The 26,235-nt window shown below is 47.6% G+C and overlaps 1 protein-coding gene across 2 annotated transcripts in view; it reads right to left on the bottom strand.

Annotated features, from left to right (window-relative positions):
* Positions 1-26,235, bottom strand: part of PNPLA2 (patatin like phospholipase domain containing 2) — a 49,305-nt gene that overhangs the window by 10,790 nt on the left and 12,280 nt on the right. For both annotated transcript variants that reach the window (XM_067540542.1, XM_067540543.1), the window contains exons 2-3: positions 8,685-8,917; positions 8,126-8,191 (exon numbers count right to left, since the gene is read on the bottom strand). In XM_067540542.1, coding sequence (XP_067396643.1) covers positions 8,126-8,191; positions 8,685-8,917 — 299 coding nt within the window. The remainder of the gene's footprint in view (positions 1-8,125; positions 8,192-8,684; positions 8,918-26,235) is intronic.

Raw genomic sequence — 26,235 nt, 5'->3', positions numbered from 1 at the left:
AGTGAACCCCACCTCAGCAAATCCCTAAGGAGGGTTCTGCATCTCCATCTGGCATTTCACAAACTGTCTTCCTCCAGTCGCAGGCTGAAGACAGTTGCACTGGTTGGGCACCGTTCCCTTCCCAGGCAGCTGCTAATTTGAGGGGGTCACCGTGTACAGGCAGGGATGGAGAGACCTACCCACCCCACAATTGCAGGAGACAGAGAGGGGGAAAGGCAGGAGGAGAGAAGCCTGCTTTACAGTGTGAGAGGTGGTTATAACTTTGACTATCTTTTTGTTCCTTGTTTGTACAGTGTCTTAGTACCCTAGGGTGCTGGGCCATGATGAGAGTTCCTAGGCACTACTACAGTAAAACAAGCATTAAATAAATAATAATTGTTTAGACCATGGCACCAAGGGCATGGCTACTGGTTTTCTGGCCAGCATGCCACAGCAGATGCTTTCCTGCAGCCAGCAATATAAAGTGAACAGCAACGAAAGGGTGTTTTACTGCCGAAAGGTGATGATGCAGGGGGGCTCTCTCATTAAAGGGACCTAGATGCAGGCTAATAGACCCTACTATCTGGTTGACTGGGGCCGGTTGTTCCTAATTCAGGCTCATCTGCAGAAGTACTTTTGCCACAGTGCCCATCTCTAGCCACCCTTACTGCCATGCAAACCCAGCCTTACTCTGTGCAGCCCATGATAACCTAGGCTTTAAGTCCTGGAGCAATCCCTTCTCCCTCGGTTTCTGCCCAGTGGTTACTGCCCTGCTAAATGGGTTTGCTCAGTCCACCAGGGCCCATCTCTGGCTCCCCTCCAAGGCATGTTACAAGCTCCATTTCTTTCAGCAGGCCGGGGCTCAATTCTGGGCCCCTTTCCCCTCCTTTCGTGTATGATCTCCACAGCACCTACATCCTCAGCTGATCCCATAGCAGGTGCCTACTGGCCCCCCTCTTTGGTTGGGTGGCATACAGATACTTCCCCACCCCCTCCCATAAAGAGGCCACAATGGAATTGCTTTGGCTGCACACAAGGAAAGCAACAGGCTCACCCACCAGGGGGAGAAATGTGTAGTGGCTGGTGATCTTAATAGCAAAACCAGGAGCTTTTATTGGGAGAGCCAGGGCCAAAGGGAGCCAGGACAGGAACTAGTCTAAAGCCTTGTCCCAGAGAGCACCCTGAAATATTCCTGCTGGAGAGGTGGCCCTGCCTTGTCACAGCGCTCTGCTCCCCTTTATAGCACCTCTGGTGCCAAGGGTGTGTGCAGCATTACAAGCAGGGGCTGCAGTGGGCGGGGGTAGCAGTGTCAGCAATTTAAGAGAAGGTGGTTTAAGAACAGCCAAGACATGCCTTTGCTGTCTCTAGGTCCCTTTTGCTCCAGGGCCGGAAGAGCTGTGCCCTGAACACAAAACTTGTCCTCCTGGTGTACCCGCCCCCTGAATATTTTACCTGCTGCATAGTCACGGACCTGCTCTGGTGACAGGAGCCTATGGTCCCTGGTAAGTGGTTACAGTACCAGAAGCACAGGCTTAGGACACTGTTGCATTTTGATAGAAGAAAAAGATGTCAGTAGAGAGAAACTAATCACAGAGGAACCATGCTGAGGGGCCTAAAAGGATGGGAACCCTACGAAGGGCTTGTGGGAGATGCCCAGGGGGCATTTATGTTAGCCCTTGCAGGCCCTAAGGGGGTGTACCCTTGCCACCTCTGTCTGAGTATCTAGTGTGGTAGTTCTCTGGGCTGGGGGGGAGAGAGGGCTGTGTAGTTTGATAGCCTGATTTTGTACTTGGGAGCAGTGCAGTATGTTTGAGCATCTATAGAGCACTCTTCTACTTTCTCACATGCTCATGCACTCTTTTGGCCAGCATGGCAAGGGGTTGGGGGTGTGGCAAATGATGACTGTGCTGTTGCTGTGTTCTCCACCTCCCACCCGCAGCAGGTTAGCTGCCATGGAATCCAGCTGCTAAGTATATTCCACCTCATGCACACGTGTCAGTTAATCCTCCATCTCCAGAGGCTACCCCAGGGGGCAGCAACAATTCTGCAGGAAGACGGTGGGATGGGGGAGTGTATGAACTTACTGCCTCCTCCCATCTCTCTCTCCCCATAAGAGACCTTGGCCCATGGAAAGCTGTTCTGGACGCATCAGCAAAACCAAGAGGGGGAAGGCAAAAAACATCTTTAGCTGCCAAGAACACAGCTCATCCTGCGCCTTAGGGGGGAGAAAAAAGCTTGAGTATTTAATGTGGTTTTGGAATAAAGGGTTTTGGCAGCAATATGCCACCACTGCAGAATGGCACAATCAACATGTTCTCATGAGCAAGACCCAGAGTCACCCACATCTGCTATTCACAGCCCCCGTAGGTCATCCCAGCCACATGCTACTGTTTCAATTGCTTTTCTGAAGGGTCAACAAGCAATTGCACGTGTTAGTCTTAGTCCCCGTTCTCCTCACTTTCCCCACTGCTTGCATAAGAAAGAGGGAGGCAGTTATGTTGTATAAGAGGGAGCCTAGGCTCATAAGTAAGGAGCTGAACTGGCACTCAGGAGAGCTGTGGTCAAGTCTCTGCTCAGTCACAGACTGCATGGGTAACCTTGAGCAAGTCACTTCATCTCTCTCTGGCTTCAGGTTCCCCTCTGTAAAATGAAGATAACACATCCTTGCCTGTTTAGACTGTAAGCTCTTCAAGGCAGGGACTGGCCTTTATGTGTATGAACTGCACCTTGCACATGGAGGGTCTCTAGCTATCAGATAAATACATACAAAATATGGCAGCACTTGGAAGAGGGAAGATAGCCAGGACAAGTACTTGGACCTAAAAAGGTGTAAATACAAAAAGGAGGGAGAGGAACTGGCCAGGGTGAGCCTAACAAGAGAAGGCTGAAGAAAGCAGCAGTGTAAGCAGAGGCCTAGGCCAGCTGTGTTCACTAAAGAGCTCTGAGTTCCTGGAACAGTATCCCCACTAGAAATGGAGGAAAGAAAGCCTCCTAGATAAGTGATCTAGAACTAGACTGGCCCAGGTGCTTGAGAAAATCCTGCATGGAAAAATCCAGCAGGATCCACTGGGCTGGACTAGATGACTACAGCTCCTGGTGCATCTGTAATTTCTATCACACTGCTTAACTGGGCAGCATTCCTTAGGAGTTCAGCAAGCACCAGAGAGCCAGGCCAGCTATACCAGGAAGCCAAAGTGATAGTCTGCTAAATCATCAGGTTTTGACATGCAGCGGGCACCTGTCCAGGTAGCCCAAGGAGAAGTGAGAGCAGCAGCCAGTGCCAGGTCTCTAGCAGGATGACCCAGTAAATGCAGCACTGTGGTTGCCCGGGGCAGGGATAGCAGCAGTGCCCTACAGCAGAAAAAAATCCACTGTTACACATCATTGGTTACAGCAAAAGCTTTAGCTGCAAAAACTGAATGAAGGTTAATGCAAGGCCAAAGGAAGCAGTGAGTGGGTGTGGAGGGGCATTAGCTATAGCAAGCTGCACCAGCAGTTCCTCCCAAGCCTGTTCTAGCCCATCAGCACATTCCACTTCACATGAACAGCGAGGCCCCATGCTAGCCTGTGCAAGATAATTCTGATTCACCTTCCACGTCCTGGGCAGCATTTATGTTGCTAACAACCCACTTCCACCTCCCACCCAGTTTTCCCTCAGGGAATTCCCCTCTGCCCAGTTCCCATCAACACTCTGCAGTTAGCAAGGAGGGAAGAGAGCCGCTCCAGCACTGCAGCGTAAAATCATTTTTAAACAGACTCCCTTTTCATGGCACTGTAGTACGATTGCTCTTTTAAGGGCTTCTGGGTCGAAATATCAACCAGGAGCACCAGGTCACGTCCCCAAGCTGAAGGAGAGTCATTAAGGATAAACCCATTCCACATCCACCAACTGGGCTGAGCTATGTAGGTCTCACACTTCCAAACCTGCAGTACAGAGGAGCAACTGGTTGATCATAGCCATGGCCAGGTGAGTCCTTTGTACCACAGAGAGGTGATAATTCCACAGGTCATGGCAGCCAGATGTTCCCCCCGGAATCCTCACTCCACGCTGGTGGGTGTGAGAGGTACAGAGGGGTGAACAATAATCTTATGGACATTTTGGTTTTGCCTCTGCCAGGGAAGGGGTGAGTCTGAAGTCAGGTCAGCCAAGTTGTAGAGTTTTAAAAATCACTGTAGACCAAGGAAGCCAGGTTTTGGTTTTGCAAATCCAGGGATGGTTTGGATCCAGGCTCTGTTTTATCAAAACCGCCAGAGCTTGATAAGAGGTGGGGGGAGGTGGGGTGAAGAGAAGGGAAATCAGCGGTTCTAGATTCCAGGCCTGGATGAGCTATAGCAGTTACTGGATTTACAGGATTGCTGATTTATTTACTATGGCAGGAAAATAAGGCTGACAGCATAGGCAGGAATTCAGGAAGGCAACTGAATTCAATAAGACACAAATCAAGGGTGACTTCAACTCCCTGCATATGAACGGGGCAAGTGTCATGTCAGGAAAAGGTTTAGGGGAACACTTTCAATGATCGCTTCTTGGAACAGCTAGTTTTACAACCCCCGCCAGGAGAAGCTAGTTTTGATTTCACTGCAAGTACCATATGGAGTTAATTCAGAATGTAACTATAGTTGAACCCTTGGGTACTAGTGACCAGCTACAACTACTGAATGTGACATTCCTGGTGGAGGGACTGTGCCAGAGACTAGCACTGGACATTACAGTTTAGAAAGGGGAGGTGAAGTGTATAGGAACAGGGTGGTATCCTTTTAAATGGTTTGGGAAACAGTCAGCAGAGCTCCCTGTTTTCTATCGAGGAAGCCACCAGAACTTGAGAGCAACAGCCTACATGTGTAGTAAGCCATCTGTTCATATATTTATAGACACAGTCTATAAAAAAAAATAAAAATAAAAATAAAAGGACTTAGTCTTTTAAAACCTGAAGTAAAAAAATATGAGCCAGTTAAGATCCTTAGACTCAGTTCAGAGGCTACTTTCGCAGCCCATGTCTGAGTCACGAGAGGAATGTATTCTCTCTCATTTAATTTATATATGAATGAAAGGAAGGAAGAAAGGAAACAAATTGACCAGTAATGTTAAATGGAATGGTTATTTGAGTTAAGCCATTGAGAAAATGGAAAGCCAGCTCATTTGAAGCCAATGAGCTAAAGCATAAGGAGAAAGTCATAAGGGCCAAGAGAAAAAAAATGTGAGGAGCAAATAGACACAGGCACAAGAAATATCAGTGAGTTTCCTGTGAGAATGGGTGGGACCCCTTAATCATAAGGGAGTGAGCAAAATAATTATGGAGGAGATGGATGCTTTGGAGAGGCTCAATGGATTTCTTAGCTATCTACTCTTCTCAGACAATAAAGATGCATTGTCTGAAACTCTGGTGTTGAGAAGAACAAGCTGATGATAAAGTGACAAGACACCAGCCCCAGGTGGCTTACACCCAAGAGCTCAGATTCAGTTTCAGAGCACATGGAACAAGCAGTTAGCAACCTCTGATCACAGTTCAGAAGTTAGAGCGGTGGTTCCCAAGCTGTGGCCTGCGGGGTCTTTTAAAGTGGCCCACCTCTCCCCTTCCGCTGGCTGCAGAAGGGAGCTACTGCCTAAGGACCCAGGCAGAGTGCATGGTCGTGGGGCTACAAGACCACTGCAGGCTCCTTGCTGCAGCCAAGGGGACAGGAGATCAGTGCTCCCCTTCTCCCCCCCCCCCCACCTGTAGCAGGGAGCACAGCAAAGTGCTCTCTGCCTGAGTCCCTAGGCACTGGGGTCCCTGCTGGAGCCAGAGGGAGGGCACCATTGATCTCCCGTCCCCCTGGCTGCAGAAGGAAGCCACTGCCTAGGGACCCAGGTGGAGTCCTGTAGCCCCAGGCACACGTGCAGTTTTCCTGCTGCAGCCAAGGGGACAGGAGGTAAGTGAGAAGGTCCTTGCTGAACTCCTTCCATCTGACTGCGGGGGGGGAGGGAAGGGGAGGAGGTGCTGCCGGCGGAGACTGGTGGCCCTTCAGGGTTGTAAAATCTGTGGCCCTCGAGCCAAAAAGGTTGGGAACCACTGAATTAGAGGATGGGTATGTAGCAGGAGTGTGTGCAGAAGTTTTATTTTGACCCCTTTTGTGGGGAGGCACGTTGTGTCCCTGCCCTGGGAGGAGCATCTCGCTCTTTCTTCCCTCCTTCCTCCCACCCCACGGCCCCCTGGGAGGACCAGTTCACTCCCCCACCTGCAACTGCAGCCCCAGGGCCTGAGGCATTCTGGGCCCCCTGACCATTACTGCAGGGCCCTGTGCCCCAGCTTGCCCCCCTCCCCCGCTTGCACATGCCCCTGGTGTGTATCAAATATTGTACCCATGTCTTAAAAGAAAGTTGCTGGGGTGATTGTAAGAATTACTGGTCAAAACCTTCCTGCTCCTGAAGGCAGTCTGACAAAGTATTGTGAAGAATGAATTATCAGAGCCCTTGAGAAACATGATATGGTAGAGACATAATCAACCCAGTTCCATAAAGGAACAGGGTCATGTCTCTCCCATCAGATAGGATTATTTGGGCAGGTCAGCAAAATAATGACGAGGAGAACTGGTTGGCAATTTAGACTTTCAAAAAAGCCCTTGACAAAGTCGCTCACACGTAGTCATGAAATGAGAGGCAAAATACAGTTATGGATTAGTAATTGCCTAAGAACCTGAACACAAAGCGCAAGACTCAACTATCAGGTTCAACATGGGGTTCCCCAAAGCTTCTGTATTGGAATTGGCATTTCATAGATTTGTTAATGGTCTGAAAAAGGGGAGAAAAACCAATATGGGAAAACTTGCACATGGATAAAATTATTTCTGTAAATTAAGATTAGAGAAAATATGAGGAACTTCAGAGGAAGAGCTAAAACAAGTAAGGTGATGGCGCAACACAACAGCTGAGGAAATTCAGTGTTGACAAATAAAAAGGAACCATTTGAACTGCTTGTACGAATTAAATACGTTCCAAATTATCTGTAGCCACTCAGAAAAGGCCTGGTTTTCCTGATGGGCAGCTCCATGCAAATCTCTGCTCAGTGTGCAGTGGCCATCGAAGCAGCAAAGTGCATAAAGAATTCAGTAGAAAATGAAAACATGAAGTCCTGATACATGTTGACACTATGCCCTCACCTGGAGTACCTGCTTCAGTTCTAATCACCCTATCTCAGAAAGGCTAGAACAGAAACCAGAGTTTAGACAGGTGACAAATAGTTAAACAGATTTCCAAGAAGAGGACAGACAGTCTGTATTTTGGAGAAGAGACAGCATAGAGGTCTATATAAAACAAAAAGGACAGAGAGGAGGTAAAATAAGGCACTCCTAGTTTCTGTCTCTCATAATACAAGAGCAGGAGGGCACCAATGAAAGTGAAAGGCAAGATATTTAGATACGAGAGAAAAAATTATTTCCCAGTGCATAATTAGCCGGCAACATTCCTTACCATGAGATATCATTGCAATCAAGGTCTTAGTAGGATTAGATTAGGGATTAGAAAAGGGATTAGATACTTATATGGATAATGAAGATAGCCACAGAAACAATTGTAAGGATTAGAGCTTGTTGGCAAATGTTCCATGGAAAGTTTCTATGATGAAAAAAAATATATATATACACACTCTTTTCAATAGAATTGTCAATAGAAAATTGACTCTCCCACCCCAACAAAACGTTTAAAATCCCCTAAACAGATTCTCTTCCCGGCCAGCAAAAATCTACTTCGCTGAAATTTCTCTTGTTTTCAGTGAAAGTTTGAACATTTTCAAGGGCGGAAAACACTTCATGAAAAGTTTTGTTTGGTCAAAAGCCCAGTTTTCCACTGGGGAAAGAAAAAAAAAAAAAAGAATTGATAGAACATTTTCAGCCAACCATAAGTAGAATTAAAAAACATATGTAAAGAATACAAACCTTCAGGCTTGAGGGCATAAGAAAAATCACAAACTGATGGGATTAGGAAGCTGCTTTCATTATGGGCAAGGTATTCCATAAATTGCACATCTCTTTGAAGCATGTCACTACACTCTATCGGATTCAAGATACTGGACTAGATGGACTATCAATGTTATCCATCATGGCTATTTCTAGGAGTCTCACTCTTTTGCACAGAACTCCACAAAAGGGGAATGTCATGAGATCTACTTACCACTCCCTGCAGGCTTGGAGGGATCAGCCCACAGTACACAGGGATGAAGGTGCTGCAAACACAGGCCTGAAAGAAAGAGAGTACAAGTCCAGCATAAGAAATGTTTTTGTACGAACTAAGCCAGGACCTGAAAAGAGCAACTCACTGTGAAGACAACAAGAGTCCTGTAGCGCCTTAAAGACTTCCTCAGATGCATCTGAAGTGGGTTGCAGCCCACAAAAGCTTATGCCTGCAGAAATGTGTTAGTATTTAAGGCGCTACAGGACTCTCGTTGTTTTTGCTGTATACAGACTAACACGGCTACCCCTCTGGAACTTTTCGCTGGGAAGAATGGCTCAGTTCTTCTAGAGGCTCAGCTGCCTGTTGGATCAACTGGAGAGAGGCAGCCTCTAGGCCATCGGTAATCTATTTAGACTCTTGGCTACTGTTGGGTTCTAATGTGACAGAACTTTGGGACAAAGACAAGGCAAATGCAAACCCCTCAGTAATTCTCTGGTAGAAGAGGGAGCCTGCAGCTACCCCCATTCCACTGCTTGGCAGATAACGAGTTCCCACTCACCTGGATAAGCTCCTCTTTGGAAGTGAACTCTGACAGTATCACATTCTCTCCATCAGAGACCCGCGTCAGCGAGATGCCCAGGCGGCCTCTTGCCACTTCGTGCCCATTGTCTGGCAGGGTCTTATACAGGCAGCTACGGATGATTTTCACCAAGTTGAAGGATGGGTGTAGAGGACCCAGGAACCTCTTCCGAGCTTCTTTCGAGACCTGAATGATATTAGCACCCGCCTCACCTACAACCAAGATAGATAGCAATCATTTGAAAGATGCACCATGAAACTCGAGGCTGGTAGACTGAGAATAAGGGACAGGAAAACCTAATGCAGCGGACAGTCACCTTGTGGGACAGGAGGTCACTGAGAGATACTGGAGCCAGATCGTTTAGTTTTATGACCATTAACATCATCTGTGATTATGCAGCTTAAGACAGAGGTAAATGAGACTCATGCTTCAGAACATCAGCTGATCTGCCTTGAGATTAGGAAGGAGATTTCCATCCCACCCCACCCTCTATATGCAGCACTGCATGGTTGCTCTAGTGCATTATGGGCTCCCAAGATGCCAGCCCGTAGACAAAACACAGATATGGTCACACCCTGCTCATCTATCCCCTCCATCACTCCTACTGGCCCACCTTTACCTGCCATCCCATACATTCTTGCAGGGAGAACAGAGTGAAATTTGGCATTTCAGTCCTGTGGGAAACTGATATTTCCAACATTTGTTTTCATCATTCCAAATGGAGTCAACAATTTGAAATCAAGGGTTTTGTTTTTTTAAACTAGAATGAAAAGGGTTTTTTAAATCATTTCAGAAGTGTCAAAACATTCCAAGTCAGTTTGGCATGGCAGCTATCGAAGATGTGATGAAACACCAGAATTACAAATTCTATAAGGCACCTTGTCCCCTTTCTCCCCTACTGACTGAGATCCTTGGCCAGACGATATCCCCCATGATGCACCATGTGACTTGGACAGAGGTGAGACTGCAGTGCATCATGGGAAACAGCTTGGTTCAGTTCAATCAACTGAAATCTTTCCATTCAGGTGTAATGGACATGAAACATTTGGTTTTTCCCTCAACTAGGTAAAAGGGGGGCTAATTTAGTCCAAAATAAATAAAAATAAAAAAATTCTTATGGAAACTTTCCATTTGAAACTTTCATTTTGAAAAACTTGCATTTTTTTAAAAACACATCCTAGGCAGAAATGTCCTGACCAGCTCTACTTGCAGGTTTCTTACTGCTTGCTCCTATGATTGGTTAGCTGGCATCTGGCAAGCCAAGTCTTGGGAATAGGGTCAGTGTTACATAAAAATCACATCAGTTAATTGCATTTCCTCTCACATTCCTCTCCTCCAGACTGGGTGAATTCCCCTTATTTTTAAAGGGCCATTGTCACATTCACCTTGTTCATGTTAAGCTGTGGCGCTTAGCCTGACTTCTGGGGATATCTAGCCCCTCATCTTTCCAGTAGAACTCTTGACTAGCCAAATGGCGGTCTGGCGTAAGCAGGTGCATTTTCATTGGACCCAGCAGCTGAGCCACTCCTATTTATGCCCATGGCTAGACTTACAAGGAAACTCATTTTGATAGATGATTCCTAGCCATCTCTCTCTATCTGTAATTGCAAGTTTGGAATGAACCACCCTGCCACTAATAGAAATACTGCATGTTTTCCAACCATTAATTAATCCTCACAACTCTGAGCATCACCCACATTTCATGGATGGGGAAACTGAGGCAGGGAGGTTTAGGCCACCACTTTCCAAAAGGTCTTTTAACTTGTGTACCTCAGTCATTTAGGTACCCAAGCAGAGACACTCAGGCCCCAATTTTCAGAGTGCTGGCCACCTGCAACTCATCCTGAGCACCTGGAACTCCCGTGGACTTCAGAGGAGTTGCAGGGGCTCAGCACCTCTATAGATCAGGCCCTAGGTGTCTCAAGTCAGGCATCTAAGTGACTGAGATACTTAAAATGAGTAGAGCTTTTGGAGACATTTGAGGCCCAGTGATTGCCTAAGACCTCAGAGAGAGCACACAGCAAAGCTGGGATTCACACACAGCAAGCCATTGCTCCCAGAGCCTTGCTCAGACCCCACCTCTACATTTACCACCTCACCTTGCTCTCCTTCCACAGATTGGAGAGTCAGACTCTCTGCGCGGGGGGGGGCGCCAGAGGTCAGCTGACCACCAACCATATCAGCAAGGCGGCAATGAAATACAGACCCTACTGACCTAGGTTGGATTCGAATGAGTGGGCTAGAAACGAAAGGCTCCATGTCCCAATTTGCAGGCCACTGCTTGAAGAGAGATCATTAAAACCCGCGGCTAAATTAGACAAACTGGAGGAGGGGTGCTCCCCAGACATCAGAGGGCAAGGTGGGGAGCACTGCTCGGCCAAACCAGGGAGTGCTGCCCCTCTGCTTTTAGGAGGATTAAGAATACTACTTCAACAGCTCCAAGCCTGGAAGGGAACATCTAGAAAAGGGTCAGCTGGGGAAGAAGACATGGACTAGGCTTTGATTTGCTGAGTGCGGTTACAGTCAGACGTGACGTGGCGATGCTTTTCCCTGCAGAAAGTGCTTAATTTGTGCCAGGGCTTGCCAGGACTGAGCCCCAGCACCTCTGGGCGTGCCACATCAGTTCTGAATGTAAAAATTGTTTGAGCCCTGGCACCTAATTGCGTGAGCCTCGGCCCCTCTTTCATTCCAAATTAAGCGCTGCCTGCAGATCAGTTCCACCATTAACTATGCAGCTCTAGAGAGGGACCCAATGGGAAGCAGAGAACTCAGCAATGCATGCCTGCTTCAACTTTAGCACAGTGACCTAACTGGAACCGGAGAGGGACTGCAGCAGTCTCCCTACGGAGGGAAGGAACAGAGTATTCTTTCTGAGTCTCCTCTAGCGACCCAGTCTGGGAGGAGCTCTGCTAAAAGAGAATGATGGGAAGAGAGGCAAAGCGGGCAGAATACCAGCCTTAGCCAAAGCAAAAACCAGCCCAGCTCAAAGCTGTTTGCACGCACACACACACACACACACACACACACACACACACGCACCTCTCCTAGCAGAGCTGGGAAACGAGAACCTTTGCTTTACAGGCAGAAGAGGAGCTACTTTCAAGCTTGTGTTGTGTGTGAGAGACAGAGGGAGAGGGGACAAAGTCAGGAATGAAGCCGATTGTGGGCGGTAAAGGACTCACAAAACAGAGCTTCAGCTTCACACAGGAACTGGCTTTGTCCGATTTGAAGAGAAGGAAGGCAGAGAAGAAGTTAAGGTCAGCTCAAAAACCAATGCCATTCCCCTCTCCAACTGCAGGGTGGGAGGGAGGGAGAACAGTTGAGTGGAATTAAAATGAGAGAGAGAGATTACAATTTGCTAATCAGCAACAAGCCACCACATTTTCAGAGCCCTGAGGTATTGTGACACTTCCTTGTTGATAACAGGAAATGAAAAGCCACTTAGCACTTATAAAGCACTCTTTCGTGCTCAAAAGCATTCGGAGCCAGTTCTACACCACTGAGTCAATAGAACCTTTGCCAGTGACCTGAGTGGGTGCAGGATTTGGCCCTGGAACTGGACTGAATATTTCTAAATAAAGAGATTTCATTTTTTAAGTGGAATTTGGAAATGGGTCGGCTGTAGCAGAGCAGACAGCCTGAGCTCCTGTCACTGAAGCAGGTTTCAGCACTATCACCCTTTGTCCTGCTTGGTCTGAGACCAGTATTCAGTGAGTGGCTTCAATACTTAGTCCAATCTCCTCTCATCCCCTGCACCCCATTTTATCCCTACCCATCTAATGCTGGGAGCATTTGAGGAGGTGGTGGGGGTAGTGCTATATATAGTCCTAACCTGAAAAGGTTATCAGCATTATATCTGAGTTATTCTATCATAATCACTGTAGTATCCAAGTGCCTCAAATCCCTCTGTAAGGGACAGGTATATTAGGTCCATTTTACTGATGGGGAAACAGTGGTTAAGTGACTTGCCCAAAGTCCCACAAGGAGTCTGTGGCAGAGCTGAGAATTGAACCCAGCTCTCACAAATTCCAGTTCAGTGCCTTAACCACAAGGCCATCTAGCCTCCATGCAAAACAGGATCCGTCCTGGGATGTGTAGGTTGGGAAACCATAGGTTTAGCCAAGAACACCAAGCTCAGTTGCTGGGGTTCCCGCACTCTGGCTTTGAATGCCTGAATGGGGAACAAGAGAGGCACAGGGTTAAAGAACCACATTGGAAGAATTACACAACAGGAGATGTTTACTGACACAGAAGAGTTCTTTGAGCCAGCGCTTCAGTTTGCTGGCCACTGTTGAGAGAGAGAACACGCGCGCACGCACACAGCGCAAATATTGTTGGTATTTTAGCAAAACATCTGGGTGGGATTTTTTTAAAGCAGAGCTTGAGCAGCAAATGCTAGGTTAAGCAGAGGTATGTTGCTCCTCATGTCTGAGCATCCACCTATCCCCTCCCTCCCCCGTCAGTCTTAAAATAGGGCATGACATGGATGGAAGGGGGCAGGGAGGTGAAATGAGGAAGATGGGGAATATGACCAGAAGAGATAAGAAATCTTTTCCCTCCCCCACTGATCTCCCCACCACCATCACCACACAGGGCACAGCAGAAATCTTTAAAAACAGAAGCCTTAAAAGCTCAGGTACTGGTGCATGGGGGGCAGCGATACAGCGAGGCAGAACTCTAAGGGACTGAGTGAACAACATCTTTGGGGACTTCCCCTGCCTCTAACACTAATACATAAGTACAGAGTTGAGACAACAGTAGGCTGTGGGCTTCGTAGGTTATTTTGAGCTATTACAAATGATAATAGGAGGGGCCATACTGAGACCATACTATGCTTTCATAGGACCATTAACTTTGGTTCTCTCCCCCCCCCCCCTTTTTTTTTTTTGTTTTGTTATTTCCTTCAATCTAGAAGGACTTAGACTAAAAGTCTAGGGTTGTTCTGTGTGTATTTAAAAAACTAAAAATAAAATAAAAAGGTGTACCATGATCAGACCAGTGGGCCCATCTAGCTGGATATCCTGCCTTTGGGAATGGTTAGTACCTGAGCCAGCAGAGGAAAGGGTCCTAGCATGCCATGCAAGGTAATTGTGCAATGCTGGACAGAGGTTGAGGAGAAGCTTCCCAAATGCCACAGGGAACAACTAAAAGGCAGAATAGGAGGATGAGATTTGATTAATCTCAGCTTGCATAGCCACAGAGGTTTATTACTAGGTCACATCAGTTACCCCACCATTTTATAAATTGTCCCCACACCCTCCCATGGCAGCCAGTGCCAGGGGTTGACTACACACTGTAAGCACAGAAGTTGGATAGCAGGTCTGTGGATCAAAGGTAGCAACCCAAACACCCTAACCTGTCTGTCTAGCTCAGGGCGTAGAAAGTTTGATGGGGCAATACAGGGAGCCATTTGCACTGCTGCTGCCCATGCTGGATTTGTTCCCTGGAGAGAAATGCTGGTCTCCAAGGCTGTCAATACTGCACTTTGCACCAGCACTAAGCTCACCACGTTACGTGAGATGAGCCACGAAAGGGAATTGATCCTTGTGAGCTAGTTACTCTGAGCCCATATACATATACAGATAACTTTCCATGATAAGCAACTATGAGGCTATTTCATTTAAAAGCTGCCATTGCCCTGAAATCTTGGGCATGCTAGCACTGTGGGATAAAGACCCTCTGGGGGAGAGATGGACAGAGTCAACTCCAGCACCAGGGACTTTCCTGGAATCGGGGCCAGCGCAGAGATCCTGCCAAAGGGAATCAGGTTCATTCATTTGGATGGTCATTGCCACAGGACAGGTGACAGCTGTGAAGGCATCTCAACATAATGGGGTGGGGGGAAGGAGGAGTGTTATAATCCCACAACAACCAGAGACACGGTTCCAGGAAAAGCGCAAGACAAAATTCGGTTTTGGGTTTTGCTAGGGACTGCCAGTGAGGATGACGAAGGAGAGCTGGTGAAGGCCAAACAGCCGGGGTAGTGGGGGAGGAAGCCTCCCCAAGGCACTAACCAGACTACAAGGGATGTGTGCATATTAGCACTACCCTCATTACTGGGCCCGGCCTAATGCCAACGGAAGTCAGTGGAAAGCTCCCACGGATTTCAGTGAGTCGTGGGATAGGCCTTAACTTTTGACATAGTTGAAGGGAGAACCACCTGACCCAGAAGCCGCTTCTGCAGGCTGTGCCTATGGTCATAGGGAGAAAAGTCTGTTTCATCAGAAAGCTGTTTTTCACTACAAAAAAAGAGACCAGTCAGTGGAAAAGTTTTGACCAGCTGTAGCTAGAAACAAACTCCTCCTCCCTGCAGTTTGGTCCTCTCTGCAAATCTGAATGCTCCTGAACTGTACCAGCCTATTGGAATCCCAGGACATGGTAGCACCTGAGAAACACCAGATTGACAGCCCTTGAGAATGAAATCCAGAATATCCCCCTGCTGTCCTGATGCTGGAGAGTCCTGGCAGAACCAGTTCCAGGGAAAGGTCATAGTTCAGTCTCCAAGGCAGCTCAGACCTTCGCCTCTGCACAGAGGCTACCAAAGGTTTGAGTTAGTACTAGCTGTGGTGCTGATCTGCTTGTTCTTAGTCTAGTTCCTAGCGACACCAAACCCATTTCCACATAGGTTACTATATAACCAGGCATTCTAAAGACACCACCATCTGTGAAGCAGCTGTGGTCTGGTTCCCAACTCTGGAAGAGGTGGAAACTGGCTCCAGAAACACCAGAGGTCCAAGTCTCCATTGCCCTGCACATTGTGTGGTCACTCACATTAGCGTAAAGGGTGTGTAAAGGAACCCACACCATGCAGGACACCAGGGAATTGGACCTAAAGCTGCCAGGAAAACTGGGGAAGAGAAAATGGAAGAGTAAGAGATATTCTACAGAGATCAAGCAGCCTAAAAGTCTATGATCTCCGGTGAGACCAGGCAAGGGGTTAGTTACACAATCTAACCGGACTTCTGCAATAAAGGTTTGGGGTGAGGCAAGAGGATGATGGGCCATTTTCAGCATTAAAACTGGATCTAGCAGCAGCACCACCTTGAACCAAGGGCATGCGGTACTAAACCTCCCCCCCCCAGAGCCTCACCAGACCCAATTAACATCAGCCCTTGTGCCAGCAAAGAACATTTGACCTGCAAAATATTTAAGCAAATAAAAACCAAAATGGAATAGTGACAGCAAATAAAGATAGGAACAGGGAGTCCAGGGGAATGAGAGAGGAGATTTAATATTAGATTAATGCCACTTCTGCAGTCACCCACCCAGGGAGTTGTGACTCCCTCTGGAAAGGCTCCATCTCAGTATAAAGAACGCCAGTCTGTGCCAGGGACATTCCTGTTCCATGAGCTATAACAGCCGGCACACACGAAGCATGAACTTAGGACTTGGTGGGAAAGCAATTTGATGCTGGGTGGAACCACAAGTAAAGGGAAAGTTAATGGTATCACCGCTCCCTAGCTTCCAATGCAGCTTGGGAAAAAAAAATTAGGATGAACAGTGAGGAATGGATGGCTTTGTAACACCACCATCTCGGCCTGCCACCCATCTCCAGGGGAGTAAGGAACCTATACAGCCCCTCAGAGAGATTTAAGGGCTTCAGAAAGAATTCAGGCATTTCATGAAGTCAGGGAACAGCACTGGAAAGGCCAGAGACTGGCCTATGCTAGCCTCTCCACCAGTGCTAGGCACCCATGAGGCTAACTGAGGCGCAGCTTTCCCATTCCAATGGGCTCCACCCGCATTCTAATGCGCTCAGACCCATTTTGCCACCCTTGGACTGCTTTCATTCATTCAATTTCAGGTCAACACTATGGAAAACACTCCCAAGAGGATTCGAGTGAGTTCCCCTCTGCACAGGGAAGGGCATGAGCAGCGGGATGTTAGTCAAGCACCACGGATCTGCCATGGCTATTTAGAGTGCAAACGCTTCGCGGCAGGGGCTGTCTTCCAGTGTGTACACACAGCACCCAGAGCCCCAGCCAAGATCAGGGCCCCATTGCCACGCTGCTGTAGTACAGACACCGTCACAGAGGGTTTGATCAGACATCCACATTCCCAACTTCCTGGCTATATTCTGCTGCTCCTTATTATGAGAGGCTGTGTTCTCCCCAGCCCTCTAAGTCAGACTTATGCTCTAATATTACAGGACATGCCTTATTGCCTTCCTCCACTCTGGTGCTCTCCCTCAGCTTGCCAGTGGAGCATTAGAGGTGCTCCCGCCCATTTTCCCCTTCTCTCGCTCCTGCTCAGAATAGCTTTTCAGAGGATTTGCCTGCTATTTCCCTAGGAGCAAACGATGCAGGACTCAGTTGTGCCATACTCACTCTACATGGAGGTCCATGTTACACTTACTCTTAGTACTTAGTGCATGCCACTTGCCTACTTTCCATTTCCCCAGTTGTCATTTCCAGGAAGGTTGTATTGTATTTTTTAATTTTAAAGATGTAAACAGAGCTGGTCAGGAATTTTCCTGCTGCTGGGTTTGAGGGGTAGGAAGATGGAAAAAGTCAGAAAATGCTAATCTGTCAAAACCAAAAAACTGTTGGTGGGAAAGGATCAAAGTTTCCAAACATCCCATCTTGACATGGCATAAAACAGTTCATTTTTCAGTTCCAAGTCATTTTGTTTTGAAGTGTAGTTATTTATACTAAAGAGTGAAAAACAAAAGGTCAAAATTTAAACAAAACATTGACTGACCCAACTAGAAATTCTTTGGATTCTTGGTTCATGAGAATTTAAGATGGACTTTTCATCCTGATTCAAGATGGGGGAAAGTTCTTGAAAGCTCTAAAACTCTCCTGGGATTGGAAAACCATTTCCTGGCCCGCTTGAGATGTAAACAAGATGATTGCAAATTCTGTTGCTGTGTAACAGCATGGGAATTTCACAGGAAGGGAAAATTTGCTTACGGAACTTTTCCTTAGCAGCTTGATTGCCAGAAAGATCACTGCTCATCACTTACTAGGAAACTTGCCTTGGAACCAGTGCTGCAAACGGAGAGCTCCAGTTGCTTTGGGTGGGTCAGTTAGTAGACTTAGCATGTGGAAGATCCTCATCATTTGCTCTGCTTTCTGTCAGTTTCTACATCCACTGATAGAACAGTTTGGTATCTGCCCCCACACACAGTAGGAACCAAGGGCCAGATCCTCAGCTGACGCAAAGGGAGCTAAACCAGTTTATACCAGCTGAGGATATGGCCCAAGAGGTGGGTTGAGTATATCCCTATGGGACAGGAAGTATGCTAAGAGAGGGCCCTCTATGCTAGCAGGCAACATAGCTGAGAACCAAACTCACTTTCATATAGAATCAGAAATTTAAGACTGAAAAGGTCCTCAGGTGGTCATCTAGGCTAGCCCTGTGCTGTGGCAGGATTAATTATATAATTGCCTGGAACGGGGGGGGGGGGGGGGGAGGAGGAGGAGAGAGAGAGAGGAGGGAGAGGGAGGAGAGAGAAAGGGAGTCACAGCCGATGAGGTTTTTAAAAAATTGTTCTGAAAGTCACTTCCCCTTTCCTGTACTCATCAACAGGAAAGCACGATATTCACATTGTGTACCGCCAACAGCTCACATGGCCCAACCCATCTGTCCCCGGGGATGGCTCAGGGGAGGAGAAAACCGCGCCTGCATAAGAGAAGGCCAAGTCTGCAATGGACAAGCGACCAAGGGACAGCGTTGGAACCGTTCCCTGAGTTTTGAGGTTAAGTCATCCCAGCTTCACGTAGGGTAACCCAGGTTGCTTTAGCCATTTTTACACAGGGCATCACACTGCAGTGTAACTGGGAGGGTGCAGTCCCTTTCATTATCTGTCTCTTGCAGGCCGCTGCAGTGCTGCTTTTATTCCTGCTATGGTTCCACTGTGACTATCTCCTGGGCTCATTAGGGTGAGAAGCAATGAGTTTGGTTGGAGTTTTTACAGCAACATTTATTGGCTGTTCAAGTTAGGGAATTGGGAAGGGGAAGAGAGCAGGTCACAGCTTTTGAACAAACGGGGGGAAAAGGGGCACCATACCAAGAGGGGCAGAGGTAAGAGGTTCCTTCACCTACCATCACTAGGAACACAAAATGAACTCCACAAAAAACCAATAGTGCAGGTAAAGACTTAGACATTTCAATTTTTTTTCTTGCCATGCTTCACAGGTGACATCCATGCTGAAGGAATCTATAGCAGGCTGTTCACTGGGGGAGGAACAAGTGACTTGTGGCAGGCAGGCAAACCGGGTTCCAATCCTGGTTCTGCCACAGATACTTGCATGATCTTGGACAGGTCACTTGGGGCCAGATTTTTCAGGCCTTAACCTCCCCTGGGCATGAGCACGAGCTTACACCTGCATTTCACAGGCAGACACCTCCACGTGTGTATCAACAACTGCACACACAGAGCAGTGGAACTGTTATCAGGGTTTGCACCTGCAGAGTATTGTGTGCGTGGGGCTGTTGCTCACAGCACCCATGCATGTGGGCCAAAAATACACACAGGTGAAGACAATCATTCTCAAAATAAAAACCAAACGATCCATCCCTTACTGTATCTGCCTCAGTTTCCTCAGCTTTAGAGTCGGGATTGTATGACACCAACTGGCATACATGGCCTTTCTGCAGTGACTGCTTCCTGCATCCCCGAACCATGCATCTTATTGGGGTAGAGAGGGACGGGGAGTGGATTTCTCACAGATTAGTGTCCCACATTCTACACCTTTTCAATTCTGTTTGCTATCTTGGCAACCCCCTCCCCACTTCTGGAAGTCATAAATTCTTAGATCAGAAACGATTTAAAAATAATATTTCCAGAGTCCTTTAATAGGAATTAGAAGTAGCATGAATTTTTTGCAGGCATTTGCTATTTTCCCCACTTATATGAAAGCCAAGCATGTTAAGGACTGCCATACACTAGTATAAAGTGTTCCTCTGGAGCTTTTTTTTTTTTTTTTTTAAAATGATTTTCATTCCCTCCCCGCATTGCTTTGGCATCTGTTAATGAGAAGGTGACTGGCTGGCTGTTCCTGATCAGCGTGTGGGAAAGGCGGCTTTTCTAAGCTGCAGCACATGGTAAATACAGACCCCCCAGGTCAACCAAGAGGTCAGCCTTGATGCACAGTCAGTTACTCCCATGGTAGAGGTGATGTTCGTCAGCAGGCCTGTGCAGAGCTCAGATACAGCCTGCACAAACAGTTCTGCGAAGGAGGGTTCTTGGAAAGCCTGGCCAAAGGCCATAAATAATTGCCTGGTTTTTTCCTTGAATTGTCAGGCTCATATCCCTCTTGTTTCCAATACGAGCAGAACAAGGGATCTATTAGAGCAACTCTGAGATCCTTTACAATCTAGATAAGCAAGTACTGTTACCTTCTGTGGCAGATTTATCCCGACCAGGGTGCCCTCCTATGGGGAGACGGGCAAATTCTGCCTCAACATCCCCTACAGTCCCTGGGGCCGACTGAGTTTCCCCATCTTCTCTACCGCCAATCAAACTGACTGCCAGCTTCTCTGCAGAGGACAGGCATGTTATCAGACCAGTTCTAGCCCTGCTTCCAGGCATAATTTATTAGCATAAATGCAGCTATCAGCAGTTCCTTCAGAGTATGACAAGTCTCAAAACCCCCAACGCAAAAAGGATTAAAATGTAGCAGTTTTCCAATCCCACTCCAGGGATCATCTCCAGGCCACCCACCCACCCAAAAGGCAGTCCTCTGCCCCTCTTACAGGGTCTTTATACCCCTGAAAGTTCTCCAGGCTGTTTCAATTCTTCTCCCACAGCCCACAACTTAGACCTTCTCCAAGAGGGCTCTCTGCAATGTTCTGCTCCCGCGGCCCATTTGCCAGCAAGTCCTATCCCTGCTCATGGGAACCTTCTTCCCGACTCAGTCCTCTCATTCCTGTGCTCGGTCTGCACAGGCTGAGCTGGTTCTTCCCCCTTTACCGAGGGGCTGCTGCACAAGTCTTCTTCTCAGCTGAGCTTCCCAGCTCTCTGCAATAAGTCCCATCCACAGCACCCTCCCACTGGTGCATCAGTTCTCGCTCTACGCTGCTTCCACCCCCAGCAGCTCCCGACAATGGTACTCCTGCAACTCTCACCAATGCCCTGAGGCTCTTTCCTGTTGCCTGGGTCTTTATAGAGGCCAGGTGCCCTATATCAGACCCCCTTCCTCAGGAGACAAAAATCTAGTCCTAGGTGACTTGAACCCATTCTCGCAAAAGGGGCCAGTCACCCTTTCACACCCCCATTTTACAGGTAAGGGGCGAACGCAGAGAGATCCAGGAGCAGATTTTCATGGGCACTTGGCCCCCACAATCAAGGCCAGATATTCAAGAGGGCTCAGCATGCATCTGGTCCAGAGCTATAGGTGCCAAGTGCTTGGAGGTCTGGCCCACCTAACGACAGAGCTGGTAATTGGACTGCCACCTCCTGGGTCCAGAGCAGTGCTTCAACAAGAGACCAGCCTTCCTCCCTACAGAATACTTATTTATTACAGGTTGTTAATTTCAGAGGGGTAGCGTGTGTGTGTGTGTGTGTGTGTGGGGGGGGGGGGGGGGGGGGGGGGGGGGAGAAAAAGAGTCCTGTAGCATTTAAAAAAAAAAAAAAAAAAAAAAAAAGACTAAAAATTTAATTTCTGCAGGCATAAGTTTTTGTGGGCTGTAACCCACTTCGTCAGATGTAAGGAATAGAAATCAGAGAGGAGGTGTCTCTCTTTCTCACACACACACACACACACACACACACACCCCCCCCCCCCCCCCAGGGTAGGTAATAACAATGGGGAAGTTAGGTATGAGCAAAGTCCATTCAGTTAGAGTAGTTGAGGCCTATTCACAACCATTGATAGGCCTCAACTACTCTAACTGAATGGACTTTGCTCATACCTAACTTCCCCATTGTTGTTCCTTACCCTTCGATGTGTATATTTATACCTCCTATGTGATTTCTATTCCTTACATCTGACGAAGTGGGTTACAGCACACGAAAGCTTTTGCCTGAAGAAATTACATTTGTTAGTCTTTTTAAAGTGCTACAGGATTCAGGTTAATTGTTTCCCAGTCAGAGTCAAGAGCCACTGGCCACATTTGCCAGCATGCTACCATTTATTTACAAAAAAAGGGCTGACCTACAGAAGAGGCCTTTAGAAGACAAGGAGACGCAGTCATCAGCTGTGGTCTGGTCTCCTATTAGGAGAGAAACCTCAACTAGAAATAGGCCTGTCCCCTCTCCATGCCCTAGCAAAGAGGGAGGAGGTGGTGGATAAAAAAAATGGAACTTAGATTTATGCCACCCGGGTTTTGCCTCTTGTGAGAGCTGAGTCAAAGTCAGTCACCCCGCCATACACAGCACTGCAAGACAGAGTCCCACAGTCCATACGTAAGCAGAATTGTTTGCCATGCATAGAGGGGGCTGGAGATTCTGGAACTGGAACTCAGCCGGCAGCTTGGAGGGTGCTGGTGCAAGGCAGTAGCTTTGTGCCACTGGATTTGTGGCCATGAGGGCTAACAGGAATTCACCTGTGTTTTTTCAGCTAAACGGAGCAGACTTAGGAGAGCTAGTGGGGGCAGGTGGGTGAACTGTAAGAGCAGCCATGCTTTGTTAGGTTTTACATCCAAATCACTGCACAGCCATGTGGGCAGCAGCCCACTGACTCATGACTGCCTTTGTTTCAAGTACTGAAATACTTAGCATATGACACAAGCCAAAGTAGAATGGAGCAGGGATGGATTGTTTCATAACAAGCATGTGTGTGTGTGTGGAGAGGGGGTGGGGGGGGAGAGGCAGAGGAGAGCTAAGCTCGGACTTGCAGCCAGGATCATTCTGCTTCATTGCTATTGGGATTAAAGCAGTTATACAACCCTAAATCATCTTTTCTTTCATCATAAAAATAATTCCTTTATGCAAGTCTTAATATGGCGATCAGCAGTGCAGCATTAGAGATGCTGGACTGGTACAACAGAGCACAAAGAGGGGAGGTTTTAAATAAGACTCACCTTTATCCAGGAATCTTAGCAAGATCTTCAGTGCTCTATGCAGCCCTACAGAATTCAGTAAGCTCTGATGTGTGGACAGAATGAAGCCCACTAAGCACAAGGGAAGACTCTATTCTGAGCCCTGCTGCTGGGTTAAGGAGAGATCAAAATTTTCTGCCATGTTGCATCTACAGGAGATGGGATAGATCAGGAGCTGCACGCCTAGTAAACAGCAAGGCTCATTTCTTTGCTGTTCCCCATACAGTGTACAGCCTGCAAATGACAAACTGGGCAAAGGAAGACTCCACTGCCTTGCATTGGCATGAAGGACCATACACACAGGGAAAAGTGGGGCCAGATTCTCCTCATGCAGTATAAGTGTGGAGCAACCCCGCAAAAAAAAAATATTTAAAAAAAAAAAAAAAAATCAGTGGTGTTTTGCCAGCATAAGACTGAATGAAAAAACTAGCCCAGTGAGTGCCAGGTGCATGTAAAATGCTACCATTCACCACTAGTAAGTTACATCACTAGTAAGTTACAGCCACTTTGCACAGGGTTAAGGGACTACTCAAGGTGGGAGACAGTGCAGAATCAGGCCCTCAGCTGACAAGTCTGCAGGACAAGCCACCATCAGCTGCTGTCCTGGTACAATTTTGTCACAGTGGTGCGCCTCCACCACAGGAGAGAGGGGCTACACGCTCTCACCCCAAGGGAGAGGTGCAATAGGGTTGTGACACAGGAGTCTTGCTTTGGGAGAAGGGTTTTTTGGGGTTGGCTCTAAGGCCAGCTCCTTCACTGGTGCAAATCAAGGGAGCTGCATGGATTGACACATCTGCCCTGGAGCATTGGAGCAGCTGTTCTAGAAGCAGCAGTGAAGTCAGACAGCCTTTCAGCAAGAAGCCTGCATTTCCATTTCAAGGCAGGAGAGACGCAGAGGAGCTGGTGTCCATTTTCAGGGGCCCAAGGGTAGCACAGAGAAAATTCCACTGAGCACTTGACAGATCTGCTGCAGCCTCAGAACCCCAAGAGAAGCAAAACTGCTGCATGCAGCACATCCCCACCCCCCGCTGAGCTCACCCGGCAATCTGCCTTGGAGAGCAGCAGGGACAAAGGTCATTTCTGCGCTAGTCAGCTGATGAAAATCAACTCTCATCGCCTCGGTTTCTCCTGTCACTCATTCAGACTGGAGAAAGCCAGACTGCTTCTGTGGAGACCTGGGCCTGGACTGGCTGGTCCTGGGGAGTTAATAGCAACTAGCCCAGGGGTATGAGCATGAACGTAGGAGTCACACTGGCTAACTCACTTGATAATCGGAGGCACTTTCCTTGACATTCTTCCTCTCACCCGCAGGCCCACATGATCCTGACTTAAAATATATCTATGCCAGGGATTAGCGGCCTAACCCAAATCCCACTGAAGTTAGCAGAAAGACGCCCATTCCCCAGATAGGAAGGATGGTTGTGTGATTAAAGCTCTGAACTGGGACTGAGAAGACCTGTGTTTGATTCCTAGCTCTGCTACAGACTCCTCTTGTGTGCACAGGCAAGTCATCAATCTCTTGGTGCCTCAGTAAAAAGGGGCTAGTGATACTTCCTCTGCAGCCTAACTAGACAAGTCAGGCAATTTCTTTAGCACAGGGACTCATCTCTGAATGTGTGCACGTACAAAGGCCTCATTTTCCTAGAGCCTTCCCAACCAAAACTCAGCACCTAACACAATAATAGACCAAGTTAAAGAGCTTGCACCAAATCTCATTAGTTAGCACTGCACCAGGACCATTACCCAGAGATACGAGTGTCCTTTAGATAACTGTACTTGTTTGCAGGAGACAAGGGGGTTCCAATTTTCATACACGCTAAGAGTATGTGGCGGCTGATCTGCATCATTTATCTTTGGGATGAAAGACAAATGCTTATAATCTCATGGGGGAAAAAAAACGGCCACCCCCCCCAAAAATAGCAGCATGTTAGGCTCCATGCACATCACATCAATTTTCTCACTTGGCACTATGTGCCACCCACCTTATTCTAGACCAAGCACCTGCCTCTGCACCTGTTGTGGCCCTGTTTGCTATGTCCTCTTTGCCCTTCCATCATGTGAGTACGCATTAAAAGCTACCTTACACCAGCCAACATTTCTCTAGTAGCATTAGGTCATTCAGAGCAAATTGCAAGCAATTAAGTGATGAGAAATTTTGCTCCGAGTCACCTTCAGTGGAGACCAGGGACACATTTAGCTTTGCTAGGAATCTTGTTCCATATGGAATTTTACTTATGGGGATGAAGGGCTGAAATTGAGTTCGTAGGTTCTCTTGGAGTCCCAGTGCTGCAATACCCAAAAGGTGAAGTAAGATGATCACCGCGCCGGACTATCACAGATGACCCCTGGTCCACAAGCAATGGATTACTGGGTACAAAAATGACTGATGTTTCTAACCGATCCAAGTTTGTACTGCTCATAAAGCACAGCATGCAGCCCATTTAAGAGTAAACCCTCTGCTCCTCCTACCAGGCTGTTGGGCAGAATGGAAGCGTGAAGAGTTATGAGACAGCAGAGTGTCTAATGAGGTCTGCCAGGCACAGCAGAGCCCTCATGGAGCTAAGACTGTGCCTGGAATTGGCTTTTCTGTACAACCATGTATCTTAAGAGACTTAGGGCTTGTCAACATGGGAAAGTTACACCAGTATAATTAGACCCTGCCCCCGGAGACACTCTGATTTCAGAATAAGAGCATCCACATTGGGAGTTGTAAATGTTAAACATTTACACCTTACCATATGCCAGCATAACCTTTCTGTGTAGACAAGCTCTAAATAAACTGCATCCAGGGACCCCACTAAGAGGTGAATTAGCGTATGTCATGTCAGCCTGGGCATTGCTGAAGGGCTCACCCAACCATTACAATCTTTCATCAGTTTCTAGGCTGCTTCTCTCAGCCCCTCTAAGTCATGAAAATTTGCAGGGGAGAAATTCTCCAAGACATTGCACCAGACTAAAGCTCCAAATGGCACTGCAGCCTTCAAATCCTACCTCCAAACAGGGATCTTCAAGAACACCAAGAGACTCGTTGTGGTGTGAACCCGTTTCCCCTTCCTCTTCACAGCAAGGAACAATAATCAAGGTTTCCCCACTCAAAGGCCTGGAAAAAGGCTGCTCAAAACACAGTCACCAGGGATTTGTCCACTGGGGACTTGCCAGACTGCAGCCATCAGTACAGCTGCACCTGCAGAGACCGAGTAAAGCCACTTTTTGCACTGGTGCAGCTCACCCTGGTTTCACTCACAGGTATGCTCCACAGTAACTACAGGAGGGGGTTTGCTCTGCTGAACTGGCCGGCCATGGCTGGGATCAAGGCAAACCTCCCTAGCGTGGGCAAGGTCCAAGACTTTGGAGGGGAAAAGTGTGACTTGGAGAAAGAGCCACATCAGAATCCCTCAGCCATGTTGTGGGAAGGCAGAGAGGAGTCACTCTCCTGTAACTAGCCTTTGAATCAGGAGGATGAGTGATGTCGCTGTAGGCTATGGGAGGTGACCAGCAGGAGGTAAATGGGCTTCTAATTATAGATGCCAATGTGAGGAGCTCC

Source organism: Emydura macquarii, unplaced genomic scaffold (genome assembly GCF_026122565.2).
Source record: "Emydura macquarii macquarii isolate MOO-44397 ecotype Brisbane River unplaced genomic scaffold, CSIRO-AGI_Emac_v2 contig_587, whole genome shotgun sequence".
NCBI classification, from domain to species: Eukaryota; Metazoa; Chordata; order Testudines; family Chelidae; genus Emydura; species Emydura macquarii.
Note: the sequence above shows the minus strand (reverse complement) of the source record. Positions and strands in the feature narration are given on the sequence as shown.